This window comes from Asparagus officinalis, chromosome 3, assembly GCF_001876935.1.
Source record: "Asparagus officinalis chromosome 3, Aspof.V1, whole genome shotgun sequence".
NCBI lineage: Eukaryota > Viridiplantae > Streptophyta > Magnoliopsida > Asparagales > Asparagaceae > Asparagus > Asparagus officinalis.
Window position 1 is genome coordinate 100,081,432 of NC_033796.1, and position 17,073 is coordinate 100,098,504.

At 35.0% G+C, this 17,073-nt stretch overlaps 1 protein-coding gene across 3 annotated transcripts in view; it reads right to left on the reverse strand.

The window, feature by feature from the left end:
• Positions 1 to 17,073, reverse strand: part of LOC109835051 (protein SABRE-like) — a 75,704-nt gene that overhangs the window by 10,464 nt on the left and 48,167 nt on the right. For all 3 annotated transcript variants that reach the window (XM_020403049.1, XM_020403051.1, XM_020403052.1), the window contains 6 exons: positions 9,394 to 11,254; positions 9,151 to 9,248; positions 6,357 to 6,713; positions 6,123 to 6,241; positions 3,202 to 3,454; positions 2,568 to 2,792 (listed from right to left, as the gene is read on the reverse strand). In XM_020403049.1, coding sequence (XP_020258638.1) covers positions 2,568 to 2,792; positions 3,202 to 3,454; positions 6,123 to 6,241; positions 6,357 to 6,713; positions 9,151 to 9,248; positions 9,394 to 11,254 — 2,913 coding nt within the window. The remainder of the gene's footprint in view (positions 1 to 2,567; positions 2,793 to 3,201; positions 3,455 to 6,122; positions 6,242 to 6,356; positions 6,714 to 9,150; positions 9,249 to 9,393; positions 11,255 to 17,073) is intronic.

The window sequence follows — 17,073 nt, forward strand, 5'->3', positions numbered from 1 at the left end:
CATTTATGGACCTCGATAACCGTTATAAGCTTGAAATCTGCGCTTGGACTTGGGACTAATTTTCATGGATTTCAGATGAATAAGACATGGGGGTCAGACACAATGTTGTCTAAAAATAGTGACGAAAAAAAGATTACACTTCATTCTCATGAATATACAGTTCTTGTACAAATATTTTAGTGCGTTATTACTTATATTACAATACCCTAATTCAGTTAATAAAGAACAATTAGTTTTTATCCATAGGGACATAACACACTTCATCCTATAAGTATGATTTTTAGTGCAGCACAAGAGCAATGTTAAAATATCCGAATCTCAGCTACATCAAAAACTTATTCTTGAATCAACTAAATTTCTCAACAAAATAAAGCATTTGCAAAGTCAAATACAAGCCAATATACTGCTTATAAACGGTACTTCTGTGTTAGGATTGGTTCTCAAGCGCAACCAGTTTTCAGTTATGGATCTTGATAGCCATTATAAACTTAAAATCAAAGTTTGGACTTAAGATTTATCGTCACAAGTGTTGCACATCGATCCAGACATGCGGTGTCATGACTGTATATTTATTTCTCTGGAAATACATAATTTATGAAAATATATCTCCAACGGGTTATTACTTATATACAAGAAACTAAGTTAAAAATTTTAAGGAACAGGTCGCTTCTATATGTGGGGGCTTAATAGTCCTAGAAATGTGTTTTTAAGTATACACTCTATCACAGATATGCATCTTGTGTCCAGCTGTATCCAATGTGCCAATGTTTAAATGAAGAAAGTGCCGTACAAATGGTTAGCAATAAGATTTAGTTCTAATTCATTAACATTTAATACATCTAGGTTGTTTTCCATCTGCCAATCTGTAGGAGCACCTTCATCATATTTTAACCCAGTGATAAAATACTAATACCTTAATAATCTGAAACTGAATGTTCCACTTTCTAAATGGGCTAATTACAGATAATACTCTTGGACATGAAACTGGATGCATAAATATTTACAACTAACAATCAGCTCGATTAAAAGAGAAGTAAACAGGTAAAGAGTGCAGTCTTATCAAAGACCCTGTAACCTATACATAACAGCTAACCCCACTATTTAGAATCACTCACTGAAAACTGGAAACACCACTAATATAACAAAATCAGCCAATTCTTCACACAAAAGTATCCTGAGGATAATGTTTTAGAGAAATCTCCTGCGTAAGTTAATTTAAGAACTTGGTTCAGTCTAGTATCAAAACCAGATTCAAGACAAGGAAATGCATATTACATGAAACTTTCATAAAGGGTTTCTACTTTATAAATGACCTAGTCACTTCAAAGTAAACAAAACACAGAATGTTAATCATCGTATACGACAAATGGCAGATTGTAGACTGGGTTTTTCTACATCCGCATTGGGGTTAGGGCTGTATTGTCATTAAGTGTAAACTTCTAGACACCCATAAATTTGGTTAGGCTCTGGTTTACTAAGTTACAAAGCACATTGTCCATTAAATTCTATAAATCTTTGAAATGGTCTCATCCTAACACGATCACGTAAAATATTGATGCCAGATCATAGTACATAAGCAATATTCAGATATATAAAACTAATCATATATGAAACTGAAGTTCGTAGAAAACTAAGTTCCATGATGATATTAAATCTTTTTCTCTCGGATTGAACAAGTTGCAAAAGGTAGCACATTTAAGATTTTTCTTATTAAGATTTAAAACAGGAAAACTGTTCAGTAGAAGTTGTTCATCGTTGCACGACTCATGGAGCTGAGGGTCACTACGAATTACCTGCACAATCATCATGTAAGGGACATAAGTAAATCCCAGGAGAAGCTAACATCTATTCAATGTCAAATCAAGGTGAGTAACCATGAGCAATGAAAGGGCTTGCATGTTAGGTTAACTGTCATTTACGGACAGCTGTTAATGCTTGATATCTCATGAAAACTCTTATCATAAACTTAGAACCATGATATAGTTAAGAATTGAATATTAAGTACAGACAAACATATTTCTTTTCCCCAACATAATATTTTTAGCTCACAGTCAATTTAAGATACAATATGGCATGGTGACCTAACTTCAAGAGCTTCTACATTTTAGAGCTTTCAAAACTCATAATTAGGAAGTTATGATATATATTATTTACCTCCAAATATTTCCATGCCAGCCATCTTCATGCTGGATGCCTTTTTGTTCTAGAAGGTTCCCGCTGCGTGTATGAGTATATATATATGCATGTCTGTGACTTTTCTTTAGGGTTTGCATTGGTTAATGTACAGTAGATAGCCACAATCCATCAGAAAACTTTTGGTTAAATGGCTATCTCCCATGTGTAAATTATCTAATTTCAACTCTAAATCATCAATAAAGTTAAAGATAAGAGCTGTAAAATACACAGAGGACAAAATGTTTATTGTATAAATCCTTATTTATCTACATTAACGTTAAAAAATTTACTATTTACTTCAGTGCTGACAAAATCATTTAGAAAACATATCATAAAAAAATATTATATGTTATCAACCTAACTCCTTTGTTAATACTATATTTATGACTCACCATGTCGTTTATCTCAGTTTCAGCAAAGGATTTACCATCTGCAAGCATACTCCATACTATCTTACTGATTCTCATTGAAATCCTCATAGCATAGGAAGGGCTTTTGTTCTTTTCTTTCTCCATCAAGCGTAATTGTGCGGCTTTCTGCAGAGCCAATCTCAGAGCGAAAGATGCTGCTTTTCGAGAGGTTTGTATTCTTCCCAGCTCTTTCTTCAGCCTATTTACCTGTATATATTTGTAACAAGTAAATACTTTGAAGTAGGAATGTAAAATTGCCAACAACTTTTTATCTTGAAAGAAATAAAGTGTCACATAGAAGGAAAAAGACCATCCAATTGTTCTCTATATAATGTGAAACAAAGACAAATCATTTCATATTGTTTTCTGATCTTGAAGGATGTTTAGCATGAACTTGTCAGCAAGTTGGTAGAAATGATAGATCAGGATCAATTTATAAACTCAATGCAAATTGCAATGCTAGATACATAAAGATATTTTTTGGAAAATGCGATTACAGTTTCAACCCCACAACAATGGCGGTGAAATTTCTAATGAAGAAAAATACAGTCACCACACATGAAGATAAACACCAAGCAAATCCCAATGACTATATTAGAAAAAGTTAGTATCCTACCAGTATTGATTTTCCACCAGTTATCACCCATGATTCTGCATCATTTTCTAAACCCACACTCTCAGTAGGAATATCATTACTAGCTGATAGTGTCCTTATATCATCAAGGATTAATTTTCTTTCCCTTTCTCTTTCTTCAATGCTGATTCTTGCAAGTTCTACCTCTTCAACACCATCAGGTACCACCTCATCAGCCTCCTCTTCAACATATTCATCATCGTCAGTAGTACAAGAAAGGCTACTTTTACGAGGCCTGCAAAAATGGAATTTGGATATAAACAGATAGTATTAGTAACTATAGTATCAATGTACCAAAAACTACATTATCAGCGACATCTATGAAAGGCAGCTTCAGAGTTCTGCCTATGATCACAAAGGCTCAAGTTGACATGTTGTTGCATGGGCAAAAGTTTTCATCTAACAAATTAAAGGACCAGAGAACCGAAGGTTTTCGTTTTAACCCAAAGACATACCCATAATTTATTGATTTTGAGCACACATAAGAGAAAATAAATTGTGAATCTCACAGATACTATGAAATAGTTAATACTAAAAAGAGCCCAGGTTAATTGTGAATCTGTGATGTCAAGATTCAGAACTTACAGTCATGCAAACATTAACATCGGATATTTAAACCTTCAAAATTTTCATGACCCAAATGGAATGATAACAACAGTTTCCCAGAAAAAACAACCGGTAATAGCCAATAAATCTGAAGGTGGGATAAAATATAAGATTTTTCTTATTTCAATGTTATGATTCTTTGATTTTTCTTTTTTTCCCCAAGTTGAATAAGATTGTTATCTATGATTCAATTTCTAGAGAGAATAAAGTGTACGTGAGAATCAGGGTATTAAGGATAAAATCTCAATTGAGGCAATAAGCACATGCACACAAGTTCAGTGTGCATGTGTTTATAAAGATGAAAATAATAGTATGCTCCACTTCAAGGCTAGGTTTATGCTCAGGTATCTGACCATTTCATAATGGAGTGGTGTCAGATCGACCGTACTTCCTACTCCTAGCTGAATAAAAGTATAGTATGAAAAAAAGATTTTCCATGTAAAATTTTTGAAATGTCTTCAGGAAGTATCCATATTATATGAATACTCACAGGTAAGACTTCAATGTCATAAACTGAAACAAGAGTCACAGTGGTTACCAGAAAGAATATAAGGATATTGTATTCTAACAAAAACATATTAGGGTTTGTATTTGAAATGTGCACAGTTGGCAAAGTCAGATGTTAACAAAAACATATTAGGGTTTGTATTTTGGAATGGTCAGATACCCAAGCAATTTATCTCTCGCTTTGCCATTTATTAAAATCTACAAAGGTTAAATGAAGAAGATGTGGTGGCTACCAAGAAGAATATATTATAACATATACCTGATACGGGTATAAAATCTATAAGGGTTAAATGAAGAAGATATGGTGGCTACCAAAAAGAATAAATTGTAACATATACCTGATACAAGTATAAATCATAGTTTCGTTCATACACACAAGATATACATGTATTAAAAGGAACGAGAAATCCCTCCTATTTAACTGTTGGACCATATTTGAAACAGGCTGAGGGCTGAAATTGGTTGCAAGCTTCCTACTGACTGCAAGCATCGCGAAAAAATAGGCAAGCTAGGAACTAACTAATATGTACATGATAAATGACGACATGAAATTTGATGGTCTTCCATTATCTTTTCCTTAGTTATTGCAAATCTTCCAAGTCCTATCTTTCCTGTTTCTTACTGCTGCAAATGATAACTCACACCGCAAAAGACTCGGTCCAATCAAAGTTTCTCCTCATCCTTCTCCCAAGATTCAGAACCAGGCATTGCTGCTGATAGGGATCATAAACATGATAGGAATCGTAAAGGAATTCAATTCGTCTCTTCAAATATTTATCAGTTTTTAGGTTTCTTTCCACCTAGTAAGAGATAAAGCGAACATGTTTGATATTTTGATTTAACTTCAATTTAAACTACCAGCAGAATTCAGTTTACATGAAAGAACTGCAGGACGAAGAAAAATTGGAAGGATTGCTTTTATGGTTTATCGTTGAACTTTATTTTACATTTCTCGAACACCTTTGACATTTTTTTGATAGTTACTAGTTGAATATCGGAAACATTTCAAAGATTAAGCTGAAAATAATCCAAATATTTAAATGTTAGTACTTCAGAAACACTACTTGGTTTGGAGGAAATTTTCTTGAAGTTGGAGATCGACAAGCCTTTTTATTAATGCAAGTTGGATTAAATAAAAAAAAGGTAAGGATGAACAAGAATAATAGATTCCATAAAATAAGGGTTATATAAAACGGAATAGAGGAAACATGACCAAAAGGAAAGAGGTAACATGAGAATATAATCTGACAGGAAGGTCTGAATAAACTACATAAATATAGGGCAAAAAATTATGCAAATATTGATTCTGTCCTTGTATTTCTTGCACTCAATCCAAGTGCTCAAATACAAATTTGATAGCTATAAATGGCGACTCATGTGAATGCACATAGACAAGATACCAAACAGATGTATGCAAATACACAAATTCATGCATAAATAGTTAGACACGAGTATGAAGTATACACACAAACACACACATAGAGAGAGAGTGTGTGCGCGCGCGCACGTGCAAGATACTGCAGGAAGGTCTGAATAAACTACATAAATGAAGGGAAAAAGATTTATTCAATGTCAATTTGCCTTGTGGTTCTTGCACTCAATCCAAGTGCTGAAGCACTCCATCCAGGTGCTCAAACAAAGATCTGATAGCTACAAAAGGTGACTCATGTGAACGCACATAGGACAAAATAACAAAGAAATTCATGCATTAATAGTTAGACATGAATATGAAGTATACACGCACATACGCAGTGTGTAAGTTACTGCAGGATGTGTCTAGGAGGCCTTACTTGGGAAGTCTGGCGAAAAGAAGATTGCTTAATACATCCAGCATGACCTGAAATTGGCGTGACGTCATTGTTGCGGTAATATTGGGAGAGTTGAACTTTAGCTCTTTTAGAGGCTTCACCTAATAAGCAAACAAAACCATTACTCTCAAATACATTATGCAGCAGAAATACATTTAGTAAATGGCACATGGTTTAAGCTGTGCTTGTGGATAAAGTTTCAGATGGCCAATCTACCTTTAGTTCCGGTGTACCACCTTTGTACCTCGTGTAGCGGAAGTACATTTGACAGGGCATAAACACTCTCTCAAGTAAAGCACCTGTACGTTTTACTTTAGGCGAGCTCCTAAGAATTTTGGGTAACCACTGAAGTCCAGCACCTGGGTCAACATCAGTTGGTGCTACATGAGCTTGAACATGCTCCAACATAACAGAAAGCTCTACCCTTTTCCATGTCATTTCTGGTTCAGTTTCAGGAACAGAGACACCGCTGGTACCAAGAGCTTGCTTGATCATCTCAGAACCAACATGAAGAACTGAATGAAAGGAACGAGCCAAAACACGGCCGCTAGCAGCTGCAAGCAGAAACCTACCCTGGTATGTTAAAAATAATTTACTGTAAGTAAATGATGATAAATGTAGAACAATATACTGACAATATGTGTTATGCAAAATTCTGCAAAGGCTACACCACATAACAGTAATTGTTCAAACCCAATCAAATGTGTAGCTTAAAAGCTAACAACAATCATTTCCAGATTATGAAAAGAGTAGCAAAATATGCATCATGATTATCCGTACACTGCTTAAAACATTTCCCTGTTAGTAAAGTAAATCTGAACTACACATTTATTATCATGCACTTTAAATAAGCATCGTGAGCTTTGAAGTTGCAGAAATGTAAAGAGGTAGCTGAAACCGACGAAGTGTTGACATGATAACCTCGGAATCCATGAAGGCGTGTTCTTCTAATCCTTGAAGAACGATCTCCGAACCCACAAAGAAATTTAAATCCACGAAGAAAATATTATAAGAAAATTTTTTATTTATAAAAAAAATGATATCCATAGGGTTACAATTCTTCTTAAATAGAAAAACAACATGAAAACATCCAGATCTTGTTGAAATTCTCGGACCTTGGCTCTAGTAATATCGGCTTCGCCTGCCGTCAGATTGGAGAAACTGAGCTTTGTTGACAGTTAACACAATGCAGAAGTGATAACCTTGAAATTCGCTAAGGGGTTTTCTTTGCATCCTTGAAGAACAGTCCAAATCCATGAAGAAAATATTATAAGAGGAATTTTATTGATAAAAAAGTGATCTATCCATAGGATTTACAATTCTTTTTCTTAAATAGAAAAACAAAGTCTGCATCTATTTACGAATAGAATTCCTAAAAGATAGAAATTCTTCAAAACTATTTAAAAGACTCCCTATAACAAAATGAAAAAGTCAGTCCAAACCGAATCAAAATTGAATTTGTTTCCTACCCTAAATAGACTCCAACTTTATTACTAAAAATAAACAAAAAACTAATTATTTTCGGATTTCCCAAAAAAAAGAGCATCACCGATGGACTTTTAGAAATGTGCCAATCTGGAGGGCTCTGTCTCATCGAGATAGGAGATTTTCATATATAATATATTAGATTATGCTTTTTGGATTAGGAGATATTGCCTTTTTCTTCATAGTCAAGTCAACGATGCATTTATATCCTTGTTTGGCTCGTGACAATTACATTGGTTTTCATATGTTTGTTTCTTCTTCAAAGATACTACACTGGATCTGAAACATGACTGATAGGGACATGCTTAACTTACTAATGAGTGTTGATAACATCCTCACAGATTGAACATGGTTTCCTGTTGGACATTTACAACACTAGTTGACAAGGGATCCGGCTTAAAATTTTGTTTACAATATTCAAGCTTCTGTACGAGAACCATTCACGCCATAACATCAAGACTTTCACATCAAACAATTCTGGATTGTAGCTCCTGATTATTAAATTGGAAGCAATTTCGTTTTAGCAATGATAGAAGATAAATTGTTTTCATATTAAGATTAATATACTCAGTGAAATTTTATTATCTATAAGGTTGTCACATGCATGGATGCAGTCTAAGGTATGTGTTATTGTTCAACTTTTCTTGAGGATTTCATGCTGCTTTAACAAATTGTTAAGGTTGGCACTCAAATCTAAAAGATATTGGATCTTATGTCATGAAAACTACATAATGTTAATGGTTTAATGGCACAAGGAATAACTGAATTTGATCAAATGTAAGGGGCTGTTTGTTTGCATAAGGGGGAAGGGGAAAGCCTGCCAAAACTAACACTTTTGGCAGGCTTTCAACCCATTTCCCCCTCTAAAAGAGGCAACCAAACGCGCCCTAAACTGTGTGAAAAGAATAATATGGTTGAAGCAATAAGAACAACATGAGGTGTCAGAAAAGTTGTGAGTACAGCTCAAGACATAGTGCAGTCCCATTACTAAACATTTACTCTTCCCACATACATGGTTTATTTTACACCTCATGTAGTGGGTCTTCAAATTTAATTAAAAGATAGCCTTCGCGCTTTTTTGTGCTAAACTGCCCAAAGCCTAAGCTATATTCTCCTGTTCTGTTTCTCCTTTTTCCTCTCCAACATGGTTATTCAGATAATTATCAGCTACCATTACCAAGAAAACATCATGATGGCAAGACGAAGAATGAGGGACTACATTTATGCTTTAATGCTGAGTTTAAAACTCATGGCTGTGTGTAACATATGTTCACCAGAAGGCATTTCACCTCCAAAACACCTTGAGCTGTTGTTCTTAGTTCAATACATATAAAGTAATGATTTCAGACCAAATTGTAGGGCAACTGGATCCTGTGAGCGAGATATAACCCCTTCTAAGGAACTAAAAACTTTGCAATGGCACTAATGAGTTTGGATGCAATATATATCATGGAATGATCTAAGAAAATAGAGAAGTCGTCAAAGTTATATAACAGTAGAAAAATATGGGAAATAGTAAACTTACATTAGCTTCTTCAGAATGCAAATTAAATTGAGGCTGGATAACATTGACCATGAAGTGCCGTGTTCCATCCTCAGAGTCACCAATTTCTCCATGAGTAACTGGATCATAAGTAACAAAGTATGGCACCATGAAATTCAATTGTATCAGAAAAGCTTGAGCATGAAAATCTTTCCAAGAAGAATGAATAAAATTCTCCATATATTAAATGCCTAAAAATACCAGACAATCTCTGGAAAATCTCACCAGCTACATTAGTTGAGCCTTCATATTTTCCAGTTGAAGAAATAGAAGGGTGTGTTCCCAAAGGCTCAATATGTTGCGGGGAAGTGGGACTAACACCATGAACTGTAGAAGTAGATGGCTTAACAGCATCATGATGATGCATTTCACCCCCCTCAGAAATTTGTCTTTCCTCTAATAATTTTCTCTGTGCATACTGCCGTGAAGGAGAAGGCTTTGAGGGCTCAAATGCTTTAGATATTGCACCAACCCATGACCAAACAGCATCCCTGTTTTCAATAGTCCATAAAAGCTTAAGGCCATAAACAAAAACTCGCTGGCAATTGTCAGCAAGTACCACATTAAAGCCGTCATCATCATCACTAAGATCAGATCGCGCATGATCACTCTCGCTCCCAATTTCTAACTCAGATTTCACATAGGTCATCTCGACATTCTTCCTACCAGCTTCTCGCCAAGCCAAAATTTTCGCACCATCAGCCTTGGGAGATTGTCTCCGTATAGTGAAATACTCTGAATCCAATAGAAAACCATCATCTCGGCATTTCTCAGTGCAACCACTTATATAGCTGGTTTTTTCATTATTTAATTTATCTGCAGCCTGCAAGCTTTTTGTTATTTGAAGATCTTGAACCACAGAAGTTGCATCGTTTCTGTTCAAGTATGCCTTCATCAGATTAAGATCCACACCTTGGTAAACAAGATCAAGAGGATCACGCTTACTTTCAAAAGTAAACTTCTGCTTTCCACGACTATAACAGAGTTCCACTTTCAGCTTTGTCATTTTAAATGTCAGACCACTAGCTGGATCATCATCTCCTAAAGGTATGTGGTTAATGCACGTTGGTGTAGCTTCAAGGCAGAGGAAAAACTCAGTCATAACTTTATCCAATGATAAGTTACCAGATCTGGCAGCTCTAGGAACTCCGAACCTGGGCCATCGTGAGAAAGATCGAAGCTTATGAGGAGGAAGATAAAACAAATTCCACCACTTAAATATCCAAACAAGGTCATGTGCTCCCAAGTTCACTGTTGGGGAGTTTGATGACGCATTGGCCAACTTATGTGAAGACTCATACATGGATCCATCTAACAGTTCACTGTTTCCTGTACCAGTAGACAAGAGAGGTTCATCTTTCATGGGCAAAGAGGGCCTTAAAGAAAAATTCCACTTAAGTGAGAGAGAGCTTGATCGAAAAGGATCAAAGATTTTCTCCCGAATTTTCCCTTCTCGAGGAAGCGCATGCAAGTAATGATTAAGAGGGAAACCTGAGTCGCATTCCCAATCCATAGTAACATCAATAGACAATGCAGGACAATAGAGAAAAGGTCCAGAATTACTGCATGGGATCTTTAAACTACAATTTTTTACCAGACTTTCCAGACTACTTAAATAAGCATTGAATTCCTTCGTAGAAAGAGATACACGTCCATCTGACTGCAGGATTTCCATGTAACCTGTAAAAATCTGAAGTTTATCTAACTTCTCATAAGGGTTAGTTGTTCCAAGTAGAGTCCATTTAGTCTCTGTGAAATGCAAACCCAGTTTCCCATGGATGTAGTACCTCATATCGTCCCACCATGGCAAGCTACGTTCTTTCTTAGGCGGTTGATTTGCCATTGGATTGTTACCTCTTTTACCAAGAATAGCCCTACGCAATGCTACTGTAAATGCGTAGCTTATATCTGCAAAGACGGGTTCATAGCCCACTCCATAGGATATTTCCGCTTTATGGAAATATAATGGCAAGTCCATATATGTTTTCATTGCTGGACTTGTACCACTTGCTGAACGTAACATGCGAACTTTCCACCATCTTCCAATGAAAACATCTTGCTGAATTTGAGGCTGGAAGAAAGTAGCCTGTAACAAAGAGAAATCTTATTCAAATACAAATAGAATATGACGACAAAGCATAAGCTAGTGAAGTGTTACATTTTGTGCATTGGACACTCGGGCATCTAGGAATACCCACATCCTTCAAAAGGCAACCATACCGTCTCTAACAAAACTTTGTTCCTATATGAGAGGATCTTAAAAGAATTCACATAATCTAGAAGCATTGTTTTAAATATCCACGATATGGCCCGATATATCCTTCTACAGGACTTGTCGCAACCGATATGGTCTCCAAATATCATTTACTACTTTTTTTTGCTATTTTGGGCGATATATCTCCGATATGGTCGATATACCAACTCATATGTTGACCGATGTATCCTTTTATATGACTTGTTGCAAAATAATATACCTTGTTCGGCAATTTTTGGCTGAGATATCATGATTTTTCCATTATATCAAATGACATTTTAGCCAAAAAAAACCAGACAAAAATGGTGTAACGTTGATTTATACTTTTGTTCGTTTTATAAGGTTGATTAGTGATCCTAAACATATATTATTTACATTTTATATGCTTAGATTTCATTAAGAATGTTGAGATTACATTTTAGTGCATTATAATATATATGCAAATATTCGTTATAGCATTCTGATATTTACTACATACCCCAATATTTCCCGATATCCACAACCCAATATGAATTATGAACATCCGACATTTCTCCGATATCTGATATTTAAAACATTGTCTAGAAGAAAGAGGTTTGACATGCCATAAAGGCACATCACTGGAGAAATATCTCGTATCTTGAAGTCTCAATACCCAGATGGTTTCATATGATCATTGCAAGAAAGACATACCAGATTCAAATAAAAAAGGACAACCTAAATCCAAATTCTTGGGAATGCAACAATAGTACGATAACATATAAAAAATATAGAAAGCAATAAGAAAAAAGAACAAAAGAATCACTATGCCCGCAAAGCCAGTTGGTTCCTTACAGGTCAACAAGATAATTCATAAAGATCTCCCTATGATCTGGTAGTAGGGATGTGCAGATTTCGGTATCCACCAACCCAATTTTGGACACTTCGCTTCCGTTTTAGTAGACACCACGGTCTGGGTCGGGTTCTAATATTCCAAAACGGTATCCACCAACCCGACCGATATAAGAAATACTCACTCCTAACGCACCCAGCAAACCTCTCTCCACTATACATGGGGCCCACACAGTGAACCCATGGGATTGAGTTTTGAGTTCTTTTTTCAATGCTAGCTCTCTCTCATCACAACAGAGGGAAAGCATCAGATTTCTGTCCTTTTATTTACGATGATGGCACTTGCCTTCGTGGTTGCTCGCCTGTTGCTGCTTAAGACTGAGGCTAGCAACAACCAAATGACCAAATTTAACAAACCAAAATAATTTGGTTCGATTTCGTTCAGTTTTATTTTTATATCAGTTCAGTTCGGGTTCATAAAAATGTTTAAAACTAGCTGAACCGACCATTTGCTCACCCATATCTGGGAGGGTTGATACGCAAAATCAACAATGCAACCCTTTAACATCAAAGCTTCAAATGCCAACTCAAATCATGTATAAAGAGTCAGACAAAAAGTAGAAGCAGAAGCAGAAAATAGTTGAAGATGAAGATTATAGAGATGTTAGAAAGATGGGGAAGAAAGAAAAAAGATACCTCTAAATATGCAAAGAAAACCTTAGAGAAACCTAGGGTAAAAACAAAATCCTAGAGACATTAAGATTTACTCTAGTATTTGCTAAACAATATGCGAGTTAGAGATCATCTTCTACCTATTGTAATCATCAACATATGTTACTTAACAAGTAAAATCCTGATATGTGCTTTTTCCTCTCACAAAAGGACAATTGAACACTCTTTTGCATCAACTATCTAGCAGATTAGAATCATCAAATCTCTTATCTAATTAATGAAGAATCTCGTATTGCAGAATATAGAGTTTAGACCATTAAAAAATAATGATATTAGTCACAAAGTAGAAGATCAGATTATTACATTGTTCACTAATTTTGTTGGATAATATTTAGGGCCGCACGATATGAGGAAAAAATGGGGCTAGTGTGATCTATTTAATGCAGCACGATATGGAACAAAAAAGGAGGCTGGTGCTATCTATTTAATGCAACATGATATGAAAAAGGGCACCAACCCCCTTTGTTCGTGTCATGATGTGTCAAATATCTATTGGCTCTATTCAATAATAACTAATGTGGTTTAATATTTTTGCGAAAAAATCGTCAAACAAGGTAATTATGCTTAAAAGTGACCGTAAATTTAAACTAGAAAGCAACACATTCTCTTTTCATCTTTTGTAAACACTACCCCTTCACCCAAAAGAAAAAAAAAGTTCATCTTATTCCTCCTCTACATCTTGCAACGAAGCCAAACACAAAAGATGAAAAAACCCAATCACGCTCATCCTTTCTCTCTGAGAAAGAAGTGAACAACTATCTTCTTCCTTCTCTACTGTATTGCCTCTATTAAATATTCAAATGTTTAGCTTTAATGGTTTTTCCCATTTCCAAATAGAATCCATTCGGGCGGTATGCGGCTTAATGATGGGACCGTGGACGCCAATATATGGACAATGGGGCCGATAATCACACTGCATTTGAGGATAATGATACTGATAAAATTTGAAGGAAAGAATATCAATTTTATGCATTTTTGTATTGTATTTAGTTTGTTTCGTAAAGGTTGTTAGCAACCTCAAAATACATGCTTGTCCCTAAATAGCAAGTTGATTTTTTTATTTGATGTCTTTAAAAGTTGAAGATTTGTCATTGAATTGGTCGAATTGATTGAAGAATGAGCTTGTTTTAGGTCCTAATTTTGCTAATGAAATCTAATTAGTTTAGAGACCTTATGTAGTTTGCCATATGTTCTTTATATCGTAATTTAAGAGTTTCTAAACTAAATTCATTTGAAATGGAGATTGGAATTGGTCGGGAACGTGAATGAACTAAAGAAGACGGTGCAAATAGGCAATGATAATAATTTTTAAATGTTTTATAGAATCAAATTAGGGTTGTGTAGAAGCAAAATCATCATATAAGATGACAATTCACTGCTATTATGATTTTATTAATCATGTCAAAATTCAAATTTGACAATCAACATACATGAAAACAGTAGCTAGTCTTCTTGAACTCAGAGTCACCATCTTCTGTTTCTGTTGACATGTCGACATGTCGTGCTGACATGTCGAGGAGAAACCAAGAAATGATAGAGAAAGGTTTAATTAATATAGCTGAGAAAATTATGTTAAACAAAACACTTAATCCAAAATATTATAATCAATCTTGATTGTATCAGTTTTTGTATCAGAGTTTGTTCTTGTGACTTAGTATAAGATAAAACCATATCATTGACATTTTCTAGACTGTTTCAGGCATATGAATAATGTTAGACCTCAAAAGTAATATGAAAAACTAATTGAAAAGTAGTATGTTATCATGCAAGATTTATTATATGTACAACAACTAACTTGATGCATCCAAGCTTATAGACATTTGATTATGAATATTTAACCAAATACATCAGATCATTGTCTTTTTCTTGCAGGGCATAAGGGCAATCAGCTAGATATCATGATTAACTACCATTAGATAAGCTTGATCCAAAAATAATTGAAAAGCCGCCATGCCCGAAAAGAACTTATAAGGAGCATCGTCCTGAGGAAAGTCTTCAAGTGGTGGAAGGATGAACAAGGAGCAAGGATGAAGATGGAAGATGAGCAAGATTTTTTTTTAATCCCTTCTGTTATGGAATCGAGGAGCAAGGATGAGCAGGATTAATTTTTTTTTCAATATTTCAGTTTGGGTTCATTGCAAGATGCATATGAGAACGAAGCTAGAATTTTCCTTTGGGTGAGGAAGACAATGCTAGTGAAAGAGGAAGAAGAGGGTGACTTTTGAGATTAGTTTTTTTTCTCTTTTTTTGTGGGCGTGCGGTGGGGTGGGGGGGGGTGGGTTGGTTGTAACACACTAAAAGCCTCTCCATGAACTTGACAAATAGATTTTTATCACATCATAAAACACCAGCTCCTTTTTTCCCCACCGCACAAAATAGATTCTTATAGTTTAACATAATGACTATTAAGAAATAATATCATTTTCATGACACAAAATGCAAGCATTCTACCAGAAATGTTTATGAAAAAATACATGACTTCAGAAGTGTCATTTGAAAACACTCTGAAGCTCATAAAACGTCAAAAGATAGCAAAGGCTTAAGACACCATATAAACTTGAATTAGACATAAATGAACTATAACTTAACAAAAAAATTAGAGTTCAACATCCTTAATTGATGGACAAATATTGGTTATTTCATATTACAGATCTTATTCGAACTTCGCCCTTATGCGTCTACTTGACATACACACGTGGTTTTGTGGGTGTGGTCATAGCAACATGATTTCTCAACTTGCATACTTCATTCAAGCGCAGCAAGCAATGTTGTGTTTTGTTACAACCAATGTTTTAAAAATAGGCCGATTTTATCGATTTATCCTCATATATAGTGTTTGGGCTATGACCAATACGATTTTTGCAAAAATATATCGCATATAGTTTTGAGCGCGATTTTTCGCTAATATATTCGTGTAACTCTGATAAGCGGCCGATTTCTCGTTGGCTAAAATCACGCCGATTTTTACATTGACATTCTAAGTGAACTGGTTGGGTTTGGAGACAAAACCTCTTTTTTCCATATTCACGAGCGATAACGCTAAACAAAAACAATACAATTCTAATTCTATTTCGCTTCCACTAAACAAAACACTTGGAAGTGTGCCTAAACAAGTGTTATTTATATATTAGTATGTTTTATGTTTCATTATAATGTGCTGAGATTACTATCATATTATATACGTTAGCATCCAATATACATCGCGATTTTACTACTTTTCCCAGATATATCCTGATAACTGGGATCCGATATGAATTTGACATATCCGATATATTTCAATAACGATGTTTAAAACGTTGGTTACAACTGTTTTATTTATCAACTATATAACAGTTACGAGCATAGGGGATTATATCATGGTTATTCAATTAAGGTCGTATTAACAGATTGATGTAGGGCATTAACGAAAGATATTAAAATTTCTTATACTCGTCTAATTTACTTAGAAGAACTGAGTTACGCAAAGCTTTTTCTATTTTTTTCTTTATAATGTCTACTGACCTCATATTTTCTTGCCATTTCATAAAATTGTTTCATTATTCCCTCAAAGTCAGTTTTAGGTGTATCTCCTTTAAGAAATCAATGCATGTGAGTGCAGTCGCTGCACTTATTCCAGACTTTCAATGCAGTAAGGAAAATTAGACACTTATACATGAGAAAAGTAATCTGCCCATCAAACGCTGGAATTCTATGCCATAAGATGCTGGAATTTGTATGCCCATCAAGACGCTGGCTTTGTATGTCAAGAGTCAGTAACTACATATGTGAAAAAAATGCCATGAAGTTGTCCAGATATAAATGCGTTGCCATGTGGCATGGACAACAGAATCATCACACTTTGACTTTCATAAAACATGGTTAGAGATGGATCAGCTAATTAAGTTCATATATTTGGTTCAGGTGGCTTTGTTTCTCTTTTGCTGTCTCCGCTTTACGTGTGTAGTTTTTTTTGTTGTCGGGGGTTTGGAGGGTTGAGACGTAAACAAATTGGGCAGGTTTTAGGTAGTGCAAGAAGTCATTTGAAAAACTATGAATTTGGGTAACCAAGTTTATGATAGGAAAGTTATATGACGCATTTCAACTGAAAGACGAATGAGATCGTGATTTTT